General features: G+C 46.4%; 1 protein-coding gene across 1 annotated transcript; it reads right to left on the minus strand.

Moving 5' to 3' along the window:
• Positions 1-12,343: 12,343 nt before the first annotated feature.
• On the minus strand, positions 12,344-14,608 carry LOC100191304 (Peroxidase 55). Its single transcript, NM_001136738.1, has 3 exons — positions 14,274-14,608; positions 13,268-13,459; positions 12,344-13,185 (listed from the first exon to the last, which is right to left on the minus strand). Exons 1-3 carry the CDS (start codon positions 14,502-14,504, stop codon positions 12,601-12,603), a joined length of 1,008 nt encoding a protein of 335 aa, NP_001130210.1. The 5' UTR covers positions 14,505-14,608; the 3' UTR covers positions 12,344-12,600.
• Positions 14,609-14,764: the final 156 nt, after the last annotated feature.

Raw genomic sequence — 14,764 nt, forward strand, 5'->3', positions numbered from 1 at the left:
CTTAGGCCACAAAAACTTGTTAAGGGTTAGCACAAGTATGGCCAAGTGGCTAGAGATAACTCAAAACACGATAACCACAAGAAAGCAATCACAGAGTTGACACAGTGGTTATCCCGTGGTTCGGCCAAGTACAAAACTTGCCTACTCCACGTTGTGGCGTCCCAACGGACGAGAGTTGCACTCAACTCCTCTCAAGTGATCCAATGATCAACTTGAATACCACGGTGTTTTTCTTTCCTTTGATCTTTTCCCGTTTGCGAGGAATCTCCACAACTTGGAGTCTCTCGCCCTTACAATTGAGTTCACAAAGAAATACGGAGTAAGGTGGGAATGAGCAACACACACAAGACTCAAAAATCAGAGCAACAACACGCACACAAGTCGCAACAAGAGCTCGCAACGCAACACTAAGAGTTCACAACTCCACAAGAGCTCTATATGCTATCACAATGAAACGAATGCGTGAGATTGATGTCTTGGTGCTTAGAAGAGTTGTAGGAATGCTTGGTGTTCTCCTCCATGCGCCTAGGGGTCCCTTTTATAGCCCCAAGGCAGCTAGGAGCCGTTGAGAGCACATCTGGAAGGCTATCCTTGCCTTCTGTCGTCGGGCGCACCGGACAGTCCGGTGCACACCGGACACTGTCCGGTGCCCGATTTGTTTCCTTAAATGGCGAAGCCGACCGTTGCCGACCGTTGCAGATCTGGCGCACCGGACAGTCCGGTGCACACCGGACAGTCCGGTGCTTCCTTCCGACCGTTGGCTCGGCCACGTGTCGCGCGGCGATCGCGCGGCCGACTGTTGGCCCGGCCGACCGTTGGCTCACCGGACAGTCCGGTGCACACCGGACAGTCCGGTGAATTTTAGTCGAAGTCGCCGGAGAAAAACCCGAGAGCGGCCTCTTCGGCCGAGGCAGCCTGGCGCACCGGACACTGTCCGGTGCACCACCGGACACTGTCCGGTGCACCACCGGACAGTCCGGTGCCCCAGACCGAAGCAGCCCCTTGGCTGTACACAGCCAAGTCTTCTCTTCTCTTCTTCTATCTGTTTCTAACACTTAGACAAATATATTAGTACACAAAACCAATGTACTAAGGCTTAGAAACATACCTTAACTTGTGATTTGCACTTTGTTCATCCTTGGGCATATTTTCACATTTAAGCACTTGTGTTTGCACTCAATCACCAAAATACTTAGAAATGGCCCAAAGGCACATTTCCCTTTCAATCTCCCCCTTTTTGGTGATTTATGCCAACACAACATAAAGCAACTAGAACAAGTGCAAAATCACTTCAAATAAAAACTAACTTTGAGTTTTATTCAATTTTGGCATATATGGATCATCCTTTGCCACCACTTGGTTTGTTTTTGCAAATCAAACTCAAATCTCTATCTCTAAGTCAAACACACATGTTGAAGCATAAAGAGAGTCATTCCAAAAGAGATTGATCAAAGATTTCAAAAACTCCCCCTATTTCCCATAATCAATACTTCTCCCCTCAAGAAGCCAACTTTTGACAATAGAGACAATAAGAGACAATAAAAGCTTTTGACAAAACAAAAACTCTATCCTACTATTTTCAAAATCTCTCAAGTGGTAGCTGATCCATTTCTTGCTTTGGCCTTTATTTTCTCCCCCTTTGGCATCAAGCACCAAAACGGGATCAATCTTGGCCTTTTAACCCCATTGCCTCACCAAAGTCTTCAATTAAGAGCAAATGGCAATAAGATTTCATGAGATGAACTTGGAATTAGTTACCCTCTCACCGGAGTGCAGTGGAAGTCTTTCATGGTCCAAGTCCACCTTTTCCCTTTCAATCCTCCTTCGAGACTCAATCAAGCAAACTCAAGCAAATGGTTAGTCTCAAAGGGTCAAGTTGTAACACATCTCCCCCTAAACATGTGCATCACTTTGCAACGGACTTGTGAGGTCCAGGGAGTGTTGGTACAACTTGAGCACCACAATAAGCAACAAAATGCAAAAAGGAACATGATCAAAAGCATAAGTACATGTATGCTACAATTCAATCCAGGTTCCGCGAATCTATGACATTTAGCTCACTACGCAGCCTGCAAAAGGTCTTCTCATCTAGAGGCTTAGTGAAGATATCGGCTAGCTGGTTCTCGGTGCTAACATGAAACACTTCGATATCTCCCTTTTGCTGGTGATCTCTCAAAAAGTGATGCCGGATGTCTATGTGCTTTGTGCGGCTGTGCTCAACAGGATTCTCCGCCATGCGGATAGCACTCTCATTGTCACATAGGAGTGGGACTTTGCTCAGATTGTAGCCAAAGTCCCTGAGGGTTTGCCTCATCCAAAGTAGTTGCGCGCAACACTGTCCTGCGGCAACATACTCGGCCTCAGCGGTGGATAGGGCAACGGATGTTTGTTTCTTAGAGTTCCATGACACCAGGGACCTTCCTAAGAATTGGCACGTCCCCGATGTACTCTTCCTATCGACCTTACATCCAGCATAGTCGGAGTCTGAGTATCCAACTAAGTCAAAGGTAGACCCCTTTGGATACCAGAGCCCGAAGCAAGGCGTAGCAACCAAATATCTAAGAATTCGCTTCACCGCCACTAAGTGACACTCCTTAGGATCGGATTGAAATCTAGCACACATGCATACGCTAAGCATAATATCCGGTCTACTAGCACATAAGTAAAGCAAAGAACCTATCATTGACCGGTATGCTTTTTGATCAACGGACTTACCTCCTTTGTTGAGGTCGGTGTGTCTGTCGGTCCCCATCGGAGTCTTGGCGGGCTTGGCGTCCTTCATCCCAAACCGCTTTAGCAGATCTTGTGTGTACTTCGTTTGGGAGATGAAGGTGCCGTCCTTGAGTTGCTTCACTTGGAACCCAAGGAAGTAGTTCAACTCGCCCATCATCGACATCTCGAATTTCTGCGTCATCACCCTGCTAAACTCTTCACAAGACTTTTGGTTAGTAGAACCAAATATTATGTCATCGACATAAATTTGGCACACAAACAAATCACCATCACATGTCTTTGTAAAAAGAGTTGGATCGGCCTTCCCAACCTTGAAAGCATTAGCAAGTAAAAAGTCTCTAAGGCATTCATACCATGCTCTTGGGGCTTGCTTAAGTCCATAGAGCGCCTTAGAGAGCTTACACACATGGTCGGGATACCGTTCATCCTCGAAGCCAGGGGGTTGCTCCACGTACACCTCCTCCTTGATTGGCCCGTTGAGGAAAGCGCTCTTCACATCCATTTGGTACAACCTGAAAGAATGGTGAGCGGCATATGCTAGCAAGATTCGAATTGACTCTAGCCTAGCCACAGGAGCAAAGGTCTCCTCGAAATCCAAACCTGCGACTTGGGCATAACCTTTTGCCACAAGTCGAGCCTTGTTCCTCGTCACCACCCCGTGCTCGTCCTGTTTGTTGCGGAACACCCACTTGGTTCCCACAACATTTTGCTTCGGACGAGGCACCAGTGTCCAAACTTCATTGCGCTTGAAGTTGTTTAACTCCTCTTGCATGGCCAACACCCAGTCCGGATCTAGCAAGGCCTCTTCTACCCTGAAAGGCTCAATAGAAGAGACAAAGGAGTAATGCTCACAAAAATTAACTAATCGAGATCGAGTAGTTACTCCCTTGCTAATGTCACCCAGAATTTGGTCGACGGGATGATCCCTTTGAATCATCGCTCGAACTTGGGTTGGAGGTGCCGGTTGCACTTCTTCCTCCATCACATGATTATCTTGTGCTCCCCCTTGATCACATGCCTCCTTTTGATGAACCTGTTCACCGTCTTGAGTCGGGGGATGCACCATAATTGAGGAAGAGGGTTGATCTTGATCATCTTGTTCCTGTGGCCGTACTTCTCCAATCGCCATGGTCCGTATAGCGGCCGTCGGAACATCTTCTTCATCTACATCATCACAATCAACAACTTGCTCTCTTGGAGAGCCATTAGTCTCATCAAATACAACGTCGCTAGAGACTTCAACCAAACCCGATGATTTGTTGAAGACTCTATACGCCTTTGTATTTGAGTCATAACCTAATAAAAACCCTTCTACAGCTTTGGGAGCAAACTTAGAATTTCTACCCTTCTTCACTAGAATGTAGCATTTACTCCCAAATACACGAAAGTACGATACATTGGGTTTGTTACCGGTTAGTAGCTCATACGACGTCTTCTTGAGGAGACGATGAAGGTAGACCCTGTTGATGGCGTGGCAAGCAGTGTTAACGGCTTCCGTCCAAAAGCACTCGGGGGTCTTGAACTCTCCTAGCATCGTCCTCGCCATGTCGATGAGCGTCCTGTTCTTCCTCTCTACCACACCATTTTGCTGTGGTGTGTAGGGAGCGGAGAACTCGTGCTTGATCCCTTCATCTTCAAGGAACTCCTCCACTTGAAGGTTCTTGAACTCGGACCCGTTGTCGCTCCTTATCTTCTTCACCTTGAGCTCAAACTCATTTTGAGCTCTCCTGAGAAAGCGCTTGAGGGTCCCTTGGGTTTCAGACTTATCCTGCAAAAAGAACACCCAAGTGAAGCGGGAAAAGTCATCAACAATAACTAAACCATACTTACTCCCTCCTATGCTTAGATAGGCGACAGGTCCGAAGAGGTCCATATGCAGCAGCTCCAGGGGTCTTGAAGTGGTCATCACGTTCTTGCTGTGATGTGCTCCTCCCACTTGTTTACCTGCTTGACAAGCTGCACAAGGTCTATCTTTTTCGAAATGCACGTTAGTCAAACCTATCACGTGTTCTCCCTTTAGAAGCTTGTGAAGGTTCTTCATCCCCACATGTGCTAAGCGGCGATGCCACAGCCAGCCCATGCAAGTCTTAGCCATTAAGCATGCATCTAGACCAGCCTCTTCTTTTGCAAAATCAACTAAATAAAGTTTGCCGTCTAATACACCCTTAAAAGCTAGTGAACCATCACTTCTTCTAAATACAGACACATCTACATTTGTAAATAGACAGTTATACCCCATATGACATAATTGACTAACAGATAGCAAATTATATCCAAGACTCTCTACTAAAAATACATTAGATATGGAGTGCTCATTAGAAATTGCAATTTTACCTAAACCTTTTACCTTGCCTTGATTCCCATCACCGAATACAATTGAATCTTGGGAATCTTTATTCTTGACGTAGGAGGTGAACATCTTCTTCTCCCCCGTCATATGGTTTGTGCATCCGCTGTCGATAATCCAGCTTGAACCCCCGGATGCATAAACCTGCAAGGCAAATTTAGGCTTGGGACTTAGGTACCCAACTCTTGTTGGGTCCTACAAGGTTAGTCACAATTTCCTTAGGGACCCAAATGCAAGTTTTATCACCTTTGCATTTTGCCCCTAACTTCCTAGCAATTACTTTTCTATCCTTTCTACAAATTGCAAATGAAGCATTCAAAGCACAATAAATTGTAGAGGGTTCATTCACTACTTTTCTATGAACATTTGCAACATTTCTTTTAGGAACAACATTTCTCCTAGTAACATTTCTATCATACACATAAGAAGAACTAGGAGCAAACATGGCATGAGAATCATAAACATATGAATCAAAAGTATCATAACTTCTATTTCTAGTTTGTCTTTTATCATGATACAAAAAGGCATGGTTCCTTTTAGCACTAGTAGCCATAGGGGCCTTCCCTTTCTCCTTGGCGGGAATGGGAGCCTTATGGCTTGTTAAGTTCTTGGCTTCCCTCTTGAAGCCAAGTCCATCCTTAATTGAGGGGTGTCTACCAACCGTGTAGGCATCCCTAGCAAATTTTAGTTTTTCAAAATCACTTTTGCTAGTCTTAAGTTGAGCATTAAGACTAGCCAGTTCATCATTAAGCTTGGAAATTGAAACTAGGTGTTCACTACAAGCATCAATGTCAAAATCTTTACACCTAGTACAAATTTCAACATGTTCTACACAAGAATTGGATTTATTTGCTACTTCTAATTTAGCATTTAAATCATTGTTGACACCTTTCAAAGTAGAAATGGTTTCATGACAAGTAGATAGTTCAAAAGAGAGCATTTCATTTCTTTTAACTTCTAAAGCATAGGATTTTTGTGCCTCAACAAATTTATCATGCTCTTCATACAACAAATCCTCTTGCTTTTCTAAAAGTATATTCTTTTCATTCAAGGCATCAATTAATTCATTAATTTTGTCTATCTTAGATCTATCTAAGCCCTTGAACAAACATGAATAATCTACTTCATCCTCATCACTAGATTCGTCCTCACTTGAAGAAGCATAGGTAGAGTTGCGAGTACATACCTTCTTCTCCCTTGCCATAAGGCATGTGTGGCGCTCGTTGGGGAAGAGGGTTGATTTGTTGAAGGCGGTGGCGGCGAGTCCTTCATTGTCGGAGTCGGAAGAGGAGCAATCTGAGTCCCATTCCTTGCCTAGATGCGCTTCGCCCTTTGCCTTCTTGTAGTGCTTCTTCTTCTCCCTTTTGTTCCCCTTTTCCTGGTCACTTTCATTATCAGGACAGTTAGCAATAAAATGACCAAGCTTACCGCATTTGAAGCATGATCGCTTCCCCTTGGTCTTAGTCTTGCTCGGCTGTCCATTGCGACCCTTTAGCACCGTCTTGAAGCGCTTAATGATGAGAGCCATTTCTTCATCATTAAGCCCGGCCGCCTCAATTTGCGCCACCTTGCTTGGTAGTGCCTCCTTGCTCCTCGATGCCTTGAGAGCAATGGGTTGAGGTTCGTGGATTGGACCGTTCAACGCGTCATCGACGTACCTTGCCTCCTTGATCATCATCCGCCCGCTTACAAATTTTCCAAGAATTTCTTCGGGCGACATTTTGGTGTACCCGGGATTCTCACGAATATTATTCACCAAATGAGGATCAAGAACAGTAAAGGACCTTAGCATTAGGCGGACGACGTCGTGGTCCGTCCATCGCGTGCTTCCATAGCTCCTTATCTTGTTGACAAGGGTCTTGAGCCGGTTGTAAGTTTGAGTTGGCTCTTCTCCCCTTATCATGGCGAATCGTCCAAGCTCGCCCTCCACCAACTCCATCTTGGTGAGCATGGTGATGTCGTTCCCCTCGTGAGAGATCTTGAGGGTGTCCCATATCTGCTTGGCATTGTCCAAGCCGCTCACCTTATTGTACTCTTCCCTGCACAAAGATGCTAAGAGAACAGTAGTAGCTTGTGCATTTTTATGAATTTGTTCATTGATAAACATAGGGCTATCCGAGCTATCAAATTTCATTCCATTCTCTACAATCTCCCATATGCTTGGATGGAGAGAGAATAAATGACTACGCATTTTGTGACTCCAAAATCCGTAGTCCTCCCCATCAAAATGTGGAGGTTTACCAAGAGGAATGGAAAGTAAATGCGAATTCGAACTATGTGGAATACGAGAATAATCAAATGAGAAGTTCGAATTAACCGTCTTCCTGTAGTCGTTGTCGTCGTCCTTTTGGGAAGAAGAGGACTCATCGCTGTCGTAGTAGACGATCTCCTTGATGCGTCTTGTCTTCTTCTTCTTCCCATCTTTTCGCTTGTGGCCCGAGCCCGAGTCATTGGACTTGTCATCCCTTGGCTCGTTGACGAAGGACTCCTTCTCCTTGTCGTTGATCACAATTCCCTTCCCCTTAGGATCCATTTCTTCGGGCAGTTAGTCCCTTTCTTGAAGAGAACGGCTCTGATACCAATTGAGAGCACCTAGAGGGGGGGGTGAATAGGTGATCCTGTAAAAGTTCAAAACTTAGGCCACAAAAACTTGTTAAGGGTTAGCACAAGTATGGCCAAGTGGCTAGAGATAACTCAAAACACGATAACCACAAGAAAGCAATCACAGAGTTGACACGGTGGTTATCCCGTGGTTCGGCCAAGTACAAAACTTGCCTACTCCACGTTGTGGCGTCCCAACGGACGAGAGTTGCACTCAACTCCTCTCAAGTGATCCAATGATCAACTTGAATACCACGGTGTTTTTCTTTCCTTTGATCTTTTCCCGTTTGCGAGGAATCTCCACAACTTGGAGTCTCTCGCCCTTACAATTGAGTTCACAAAGAAATACGGAGTAAGGTGGGAATGAGCAACACACACAAGACTCGAAAATCAGAGCAACAACACGCACACAAGTCGCAACAAGAGCTCGCAACGCAACACTAAGAGTTCACAACTCCACAAGAGCTCTATATGCTATCACAATGAAACGAATGCGTGAGATTGATGTCTTGGTGCTTAGAAGAGTTGTAGGAATGCTTGGTGTTCTCCTCCATGCGCCTAGGGGTCCCTTTTATAGCCCCAAGGCAGCTAGGAGCCGTTGAGAGCACATCTGGAAGGCTATCCTTGCCTTCTGTCGTCGGGCGCACCGGACAGTCCGGTGCACACCGGACACTGTCCGGTGCCCGATTTGTTTCCTTAAATGGCGAAGCCGACCGTTGCCGACCGTTGCAGATCTGGCGCACCGGACAGTCCGGTGCACACCGGACAGTCCGGTGCTTCCTTCCGACCGTTGGCTCGGCCACGTGTCGCGCGGCGATCGCGCGGCCGACCGTTGGCTCACCGGACAGTCCGGTGCACACCGGACAGTCCGGTGAATTTTAGTCGAAGTCGCCGGAGAAAAACCCGAGAGCGGCCTCTTCGGCCGAGGCAGCCTGGCGCACCGGACACTGTCCGGTGCACCACCGGACACTGTCCGGTGCACCACCGGACAGTCCGGTGCCCCAGACCGAAGCAGCCCCTTGGCTGTACACAGCCAAGTCTTCTCTTCTCTTCTTCTATCTGTTTCTAACACTTAGACAAATATATTAGTACACAAAACCAATGTACTAAGGCTTAGAAACATACCTTAACTTGTGATTTGCACTTTGTTCATCCTTGGGCATATTTTCACATTTAAGCACTTGTGTTTGCACTCAATCACCAAAATACTTAGAAATGGCCCAAAGGCACATTTCCCTTTCAATTGCCGCAGGCCATTGTTGCGCGCAATTGCTTTGGATGAGGCAAACCCTTAGGGACTACGGTTACAAATTAACCAAAGTTCCTCTTCTATGTGATAATGAGAGTGCAATCCGCATGGCGGATAATCCCGTTGAGCATAGCCACACTAAACACATAGCCATTCGGTATCATTTTCTAAGGGATCACCAACAAAAAGGAGATATCGCGATTGCATATATTAACACTAAAGATCAATTAGCTGATATCTTTACTAAGCCACTAGATGAACAAACCTTTAACAAACTTAGGCATGAGCTAAATATTCTTGATTCTAGGAATTTCTTTTGATGTTTTGCACACATAGCTCATTAATATACCTTTGATCATGTCTCTTTTATATCATATGACTAATGTGTTCTCAAGTATATTTCAAACCAAGTCATAGATTGAAAGGGAATTGGAGTCTTCGGCGAAGACAAAGGCTTCCACTCCACTCAATAACTCATCCTTCGTCGTCGCTCCGAGCAACTCTCCGTCTTTGGTATAATCTTCACTCATACGTTATTTACCAAAGCGGGAGAAAGTAATTCAAAGGGCTCTAATGATTCCGTTTTTGGCGATTTATGCCAAAGAGGGAGAGAGCATGAGCCCAAAGAAAAAGGACCGCACCACCACCAATTTCAAAAAAAAATTAGTCTTTCAATTTGGTTTTAAAGAAGTATTTTCAAATTGGTATCTTATTTGTAATATAATTTCAAATTGGTATACCCTCTTCAAAATTAACATCAAAACCCTCTTGAACACTAAGAGGAGGATTTCAAAAAGGAGGAGTTTTGTCTAGTCAAAGGAAAAGCATTTGAAACAGGGGGAGAAAATTTCAAAACTTGTAAATGCTTCTCAAGAATCTTATTCATTTACCTTTGACTCTTTGCAAAAGACTTTGAAAAGAATTTCCAAAACCTTTGCAAAAACAAAACATGTGGTGCAAGCGTTGTCCAAAATGTTAAATAAGAAAGAAAAACAATCCATGCATATCTTATGAATTTCTATTGGCTCAATTCTAAGTAACCTTTGCACTTACAATTATACAAACTAGTTCAATTATGCACTTCTATATTTGCTTTGGTTTGTGTTGGCATCAATCACCAAAAAGGGGGAGATTGAAAGGGAATTAGGCTTACACCTATTTCCTAATTGATTTTGGTGGTTGAATTGCCCAACACAAATAATTGGACTAACTAGTTTGCTCTAGTCTATAAGTTCTACAGATGCCAAAGGTTCACAAAAAGCCAATAAAAAGACCAAGAAAAGGGTTCAACAAGGAGAGCAAGGGATAACCGAAGTGTGCCCTGGTCTGGCGCACCGGACTGTCCGGTGTGCCACCGGATAGTGTCCGGTGCACCAGGGGACTCCAAGCTAAACTATTCACCTTCGGAAATTCTAAGAGACGCTTCGCTATAATTCACCGGACTGTCCGGTGCACCACCGGACAGTGTCCGGTGCTCCAAGAAAGAGCGACTCTGAACTCGCCAGCTTCGGGAATCCGCTCCGCTATAATTCACCGGACTGTCCGGTGAGTCACCGGACAGTGTCCGGTGCACACCGGACTGTCCGGTGTGACAGCGGAGCAACGGCTATTTCGCGCGCAACGGTCGACTGCAACGCATTAAATGCGCGCCTGCGGGCGCAGAGGAGCAGAGCACGAGCGGGTGGCACACCGGACAGCCTACAGGGCCTGTCCAGTGCACCACCGGACAGCCAGGCGGGCCCACAAGTCAGAGCTCCAACGGTCGGAACCCAACGGCCTAGTGGCATGGCTGGCGCACCGGACACTGTCCGGTGGCGCACCGGACTGTCCGGTGGCGCACCGGACTGTCCGGTGGCGCACCGGACTGTCCGGTGGCGCACCGGACTGTCCGGTGCGCCATGCGACAGCAGCCCTCACCAAACGGCTAGTTTGGTGGTTGGGGCTATAAATACCCCCAACCACCCCACATTCAAGTAATCCAAGTTTTCCACCTTCCAACTACTTACAAGAGCTCTAGCATTCAATTCTAGACACAACCAAATAGATCAAATCCTCTCCCAACTCCACACAAAGCTCTAGTGATTAGAGAGAGAGATTTGTTGTATTCTTTTGAGCTCTTGCGCTTGGATTGCTTATTTCTTGCGATCGACTCAATTGTAACCGAGGCAAGAGACACCAATTGTGTGGTGGTCCTTGCGGGGAAGTTTGGTTCCCGTTTGATTAAGAAGAGAAGCTCACTCGGTCCGAGGGACCGTTTGAGAGAGGGAAAGGGTTGAAAGAGACCCGGTCTTTGTGACCACCTCAACGGGAAGTAGGTTTGCAAGAACCGAACCTCGGTAAAACAAATCATTGTGTCTCACTTCTTATTTGCTTGCGATTTGTTTTTACGCCCTCTCTCGGACTCATTCATATTTCTAACGCTAACCCGGCTTGTAGTTGTGCTTAAGTTGTTAAATTTCAGATTCGCCCTATTCACCCCCCCTCTAGGCGACTTTCAGTGGTCAATGTATCTCCAACGCTGCCTCAGTCGCCTTCTCAATGTGGAAGACTCAGAGATAAGCTTCGTCGCCTGTTGCATTATGTTTTGCTACGACAACTTGAACAACTCTTTTTTGGCCATGTCGATGTTCGAGCTTGATGAAGATATTGCAACAACGCTCGATTTGAATGAAATGAGTGTGGGAGAAGTATGAGGAGGTGGTAGATAAATTTGAAGTGTGAGATGTGCGAATAAGCTCAAACACTCATGTATTTATAGACCAGGTTCCAATTTTTTAATTTTTTTCTTAAATTTTTAAATCTAAATTGACCGAACCAATCAAAACACGCTATAGGCACCAAACAACCGATACTGAGAGTGACAATAGTGATTGGGTGGGTACCAACCGGTATGGCTCCAACACGATCGGTATTAACCCTAGCATCCGGTCGACGGCCTCAACGGCTGTCCGTTAGCACCGTGACAGATGATATGGACCGGTCGTCGATGCCACTAGGGCAGGCACCCTAAGTAGGGGTGAAACCAGTCTATATCCTGTTTCGTTTCGATCTGTTTTCTACATTGCTTCGTTCGAATTCGTATTTATGGACATCCCGACCATTTTCATTTTTCGTTTTTGACAAACGGAAATGGTATGAGTGTTTTTTCTGTTTTCGCTTTTTCGTTTTTAGTCGGAATATCCCGTTTTTATCCGCATATAACATTCCGTTTCAGATAATACAATGAACAAATCATATAATATCAATGTCACATCGAAACTATTCTGTAATTGATTATTTTCTTTGATAGTCGTATGTATATTATAATATATTGTTTCCACATGTCTAGATGAGATATTTCAATTAATTACAATGCTACTTTATTTTTATACTCTATGCGGCAATGTTTCCGTTTTTATGTTCGATTCTGATCTGTTATCAATTTGTTCCGTTCGCTTAGGTTCGTTTCCGTCATCCTGCTAGTTCCGTTTTCGATCTCGTTTCTAACAGTTCGTTTCTATCCTGAAATAAAATATAAAAATAAAAACGGGAGAGCGGTTTTTTAGACCGATTTCGTCCGTTTTCATCCTAGCTCTAAGGATTGAGTTCTGTGCTGTCACGTGGACGTGGTTGAGTTCGCTCAGGTACGCGGCTGTTTTTTTTTTCTTCAAAAGAATGGGTGGTCGATCTACTAGTTGAATGCAGTGCAGTCACTCCTGATCTCCCCGTGCCGGCCGGTCTTCACCCCAACACTGCCCAGCTTGACCATGGCGTCCTTGAACGCCTCGAAGAAGCGGGTCTGGTTCTTAGCGAAGTCCCTCACCGCCGGTTGCGACGCGCCGTCGCTGTACAGCGCCTGGTCCGAGGTGAACAATCCCAGGCCGCCGGCGAGGTTGGCGTAGTAGGCGTTATCGAAGGCGGTCGGTGTGATTGGGTCCATATTGACGGCGATGTCTGCGCCGACGCCAGGCGGGCAGGCGTCCATTAGCTGCCGCGCGTACGCAGGGTTGTACGACGGGTCCACCGACGCGCCATCGCTGTCGCCGACGCCGTGGTGGTAGAGGCGGTCCGCGAAGCGGGTGCAGTGCGCGAACCCGACGGTGTGCGCTCCCGAGAGCGCGACCATGTCGAGCGTGGTGAGGTTGTGCTTGGCGAACAGGGCGGCGAGGTCCTTGACGCGCATGTTGGGTCCCGGCAACTTGCCCGCGACGTTGCCGGCCTTGGAGACGAGCCCGTCAAGCCGGCCAAGCTGGACGGTCCAGTGGGGGCCGGACGACTGCCATGCCGTTGCACAAGCACAGTAGTATCAGAAACCGAAATGGCATGGCTCAGTAGTCAGTAAGAAGTGAGACAGTTACCATGGTGACGACGTCCCTGGCGGCGATGGCGAGGATATCGGCGCAGGAGACCACGCCGGGGCACTTCTTCTCGACCTCGGCCTTGGCGCGCACCACGGTGTCGAAGCCGTCGCCAGCGAGGGACACGTTGTCGGGCGCGTCCTTCTCGGCGTCGTTGTCGCGGGACGCGATGATGACCGACGCATCACAGCCCTGCAAGTTGATTCAACATAAACATAAATGTTAGTTTCAATTTCACCCCGTGCAAACTAGTAGAAAATATAGGACAGGATTCCCTCCTAAACTTTTAAACCTTATAGCATTTTAGTTTATCTTTTATCTATAAAACTTTATAACTTTAATATAAGGTGGGTTAAAATCTAAAGATAATTTTAGACCACTTATTCAGAGCTCTGGCTCTAAAGTTTACAGACCCATGTCCATCCTTGGAACAGTGTACCTTCAAACTGAAGTGGTTATTGGCATAAACTGACTTTTTAAAATCAAGGAGTACAATTCCGAATTCCACTCGTTGGAAAATGACAAATGGGTGGATTATTTGCCAGCAGGGACGCCCGACACATCTGACCTGAATATCTGATAGAATTCAGCCTAGTTGACAGAAAATGTCGTGCAGTCACATGGCAAGCCGGCGAGTGTGTGATTAGAAGGCAACAATCGAGCTGTCATTCGTACCAATAGTCTTTCTTCTATCTAGTACCACTAACACTACCAAATTCAGTCTGATCTAAAAATTCAGTATGAAATGATTGCCTAGGTAAAATCTAAAAATTCAGTCTGATCTAATAGTAAGAGCAGTAGTCTGCAAGTCGATCTGAAAGAATCTGAAAAGCCTTGTCGAGCTAAACCTCTAGGAGACTGCAAATCGAGAAAGCTTAATGGGTAAAATCTAAAGCGAGGTGTTTAAAACACAAGATCTTCACAGGAATCGGCAACAAAAGCTAGCATGGCGCTGCAAGAGTAGCTGCAGCGAGCAGGCCAGAATGGCCTGATGGATGTTGCTCACCTCGACGAAGCAGTCGTGGAAGAAGAGCCTGAGCGTGGCCGGGACTGTGACGAAGGTCTCATTCACCTTCTTGGCCACCACTGCCTGCACGATTGCCTCCACGTCCGGGCACGTCGACCGGTAGTAGTCCGGGGACAGCTTCGCCTCCGCGGACGGCAGCGTTATTGCTGCCACCAGGGCCACGGCTGCAACAGCAAGCAGCAAGTGCCTGCGTCTTCTCCATTTCTCCATGGCCTTGGAGCTCTAGTTCTGTGTGGGAGTGTGTTCCAGAGGGGAGAAGATGCAGAGCGCATCTGCTAATGGAGTGACCAGTGAAGTGGCTAGCTTGGAAGGCTCCGCAAATGAGCACAGGGTAGGTGGGTGCCTGGGTGGGCCTGTATATAGAGTGTGCAGTGCACCAGGATAAGTGAAAAGGATTGAAGGACAGGAGTTAGATTTTCATGAATTGCAAATTGAAGTATATAAAACTCCTAAGTTATTTACTAGTTGAT

This window comes from Zea mays, chromosome 2 (assembly GCF_902167145.1).
Source record: "Zea mays cultivar B73 chromosome 2, Zm-B73-REFERENCE-NAM-5.0, whole genome shotgun sequence".
Taxonomy (NCBI): domain Eukaryota; kingdom Viridiplantae; phylum Streptophyta; class Magnoliopsida; order Poales; family Poaceae; genus Zea; species Zea mays.

Excerpts from the sequence above, each read along its gene's own strand:
- LOC100191304 (NM_001136738.1), bottom strand. The coding sequence starts at position 14,504 with ATGGAGAAATGGAGAAGACGCAGGCACTTGCTGCTTGCTGTTGCAGCC. Across the intron at positions 13,460-14,273 it reads TCCACGACTGCTTCGTCGAG|GGCTGTGATGCGTCGGTCAT; the intron begins GTGAGCAACATC and ends ATCAACTTGCAG. Across the intron at positions 13,186-13,267 it reads CCAGGGACGTCGTCACCATG|TCGTCCGGCCCCCACTGGAC; the intron begins GTAACTGTCTCA and ends ACGGCATGGCAG.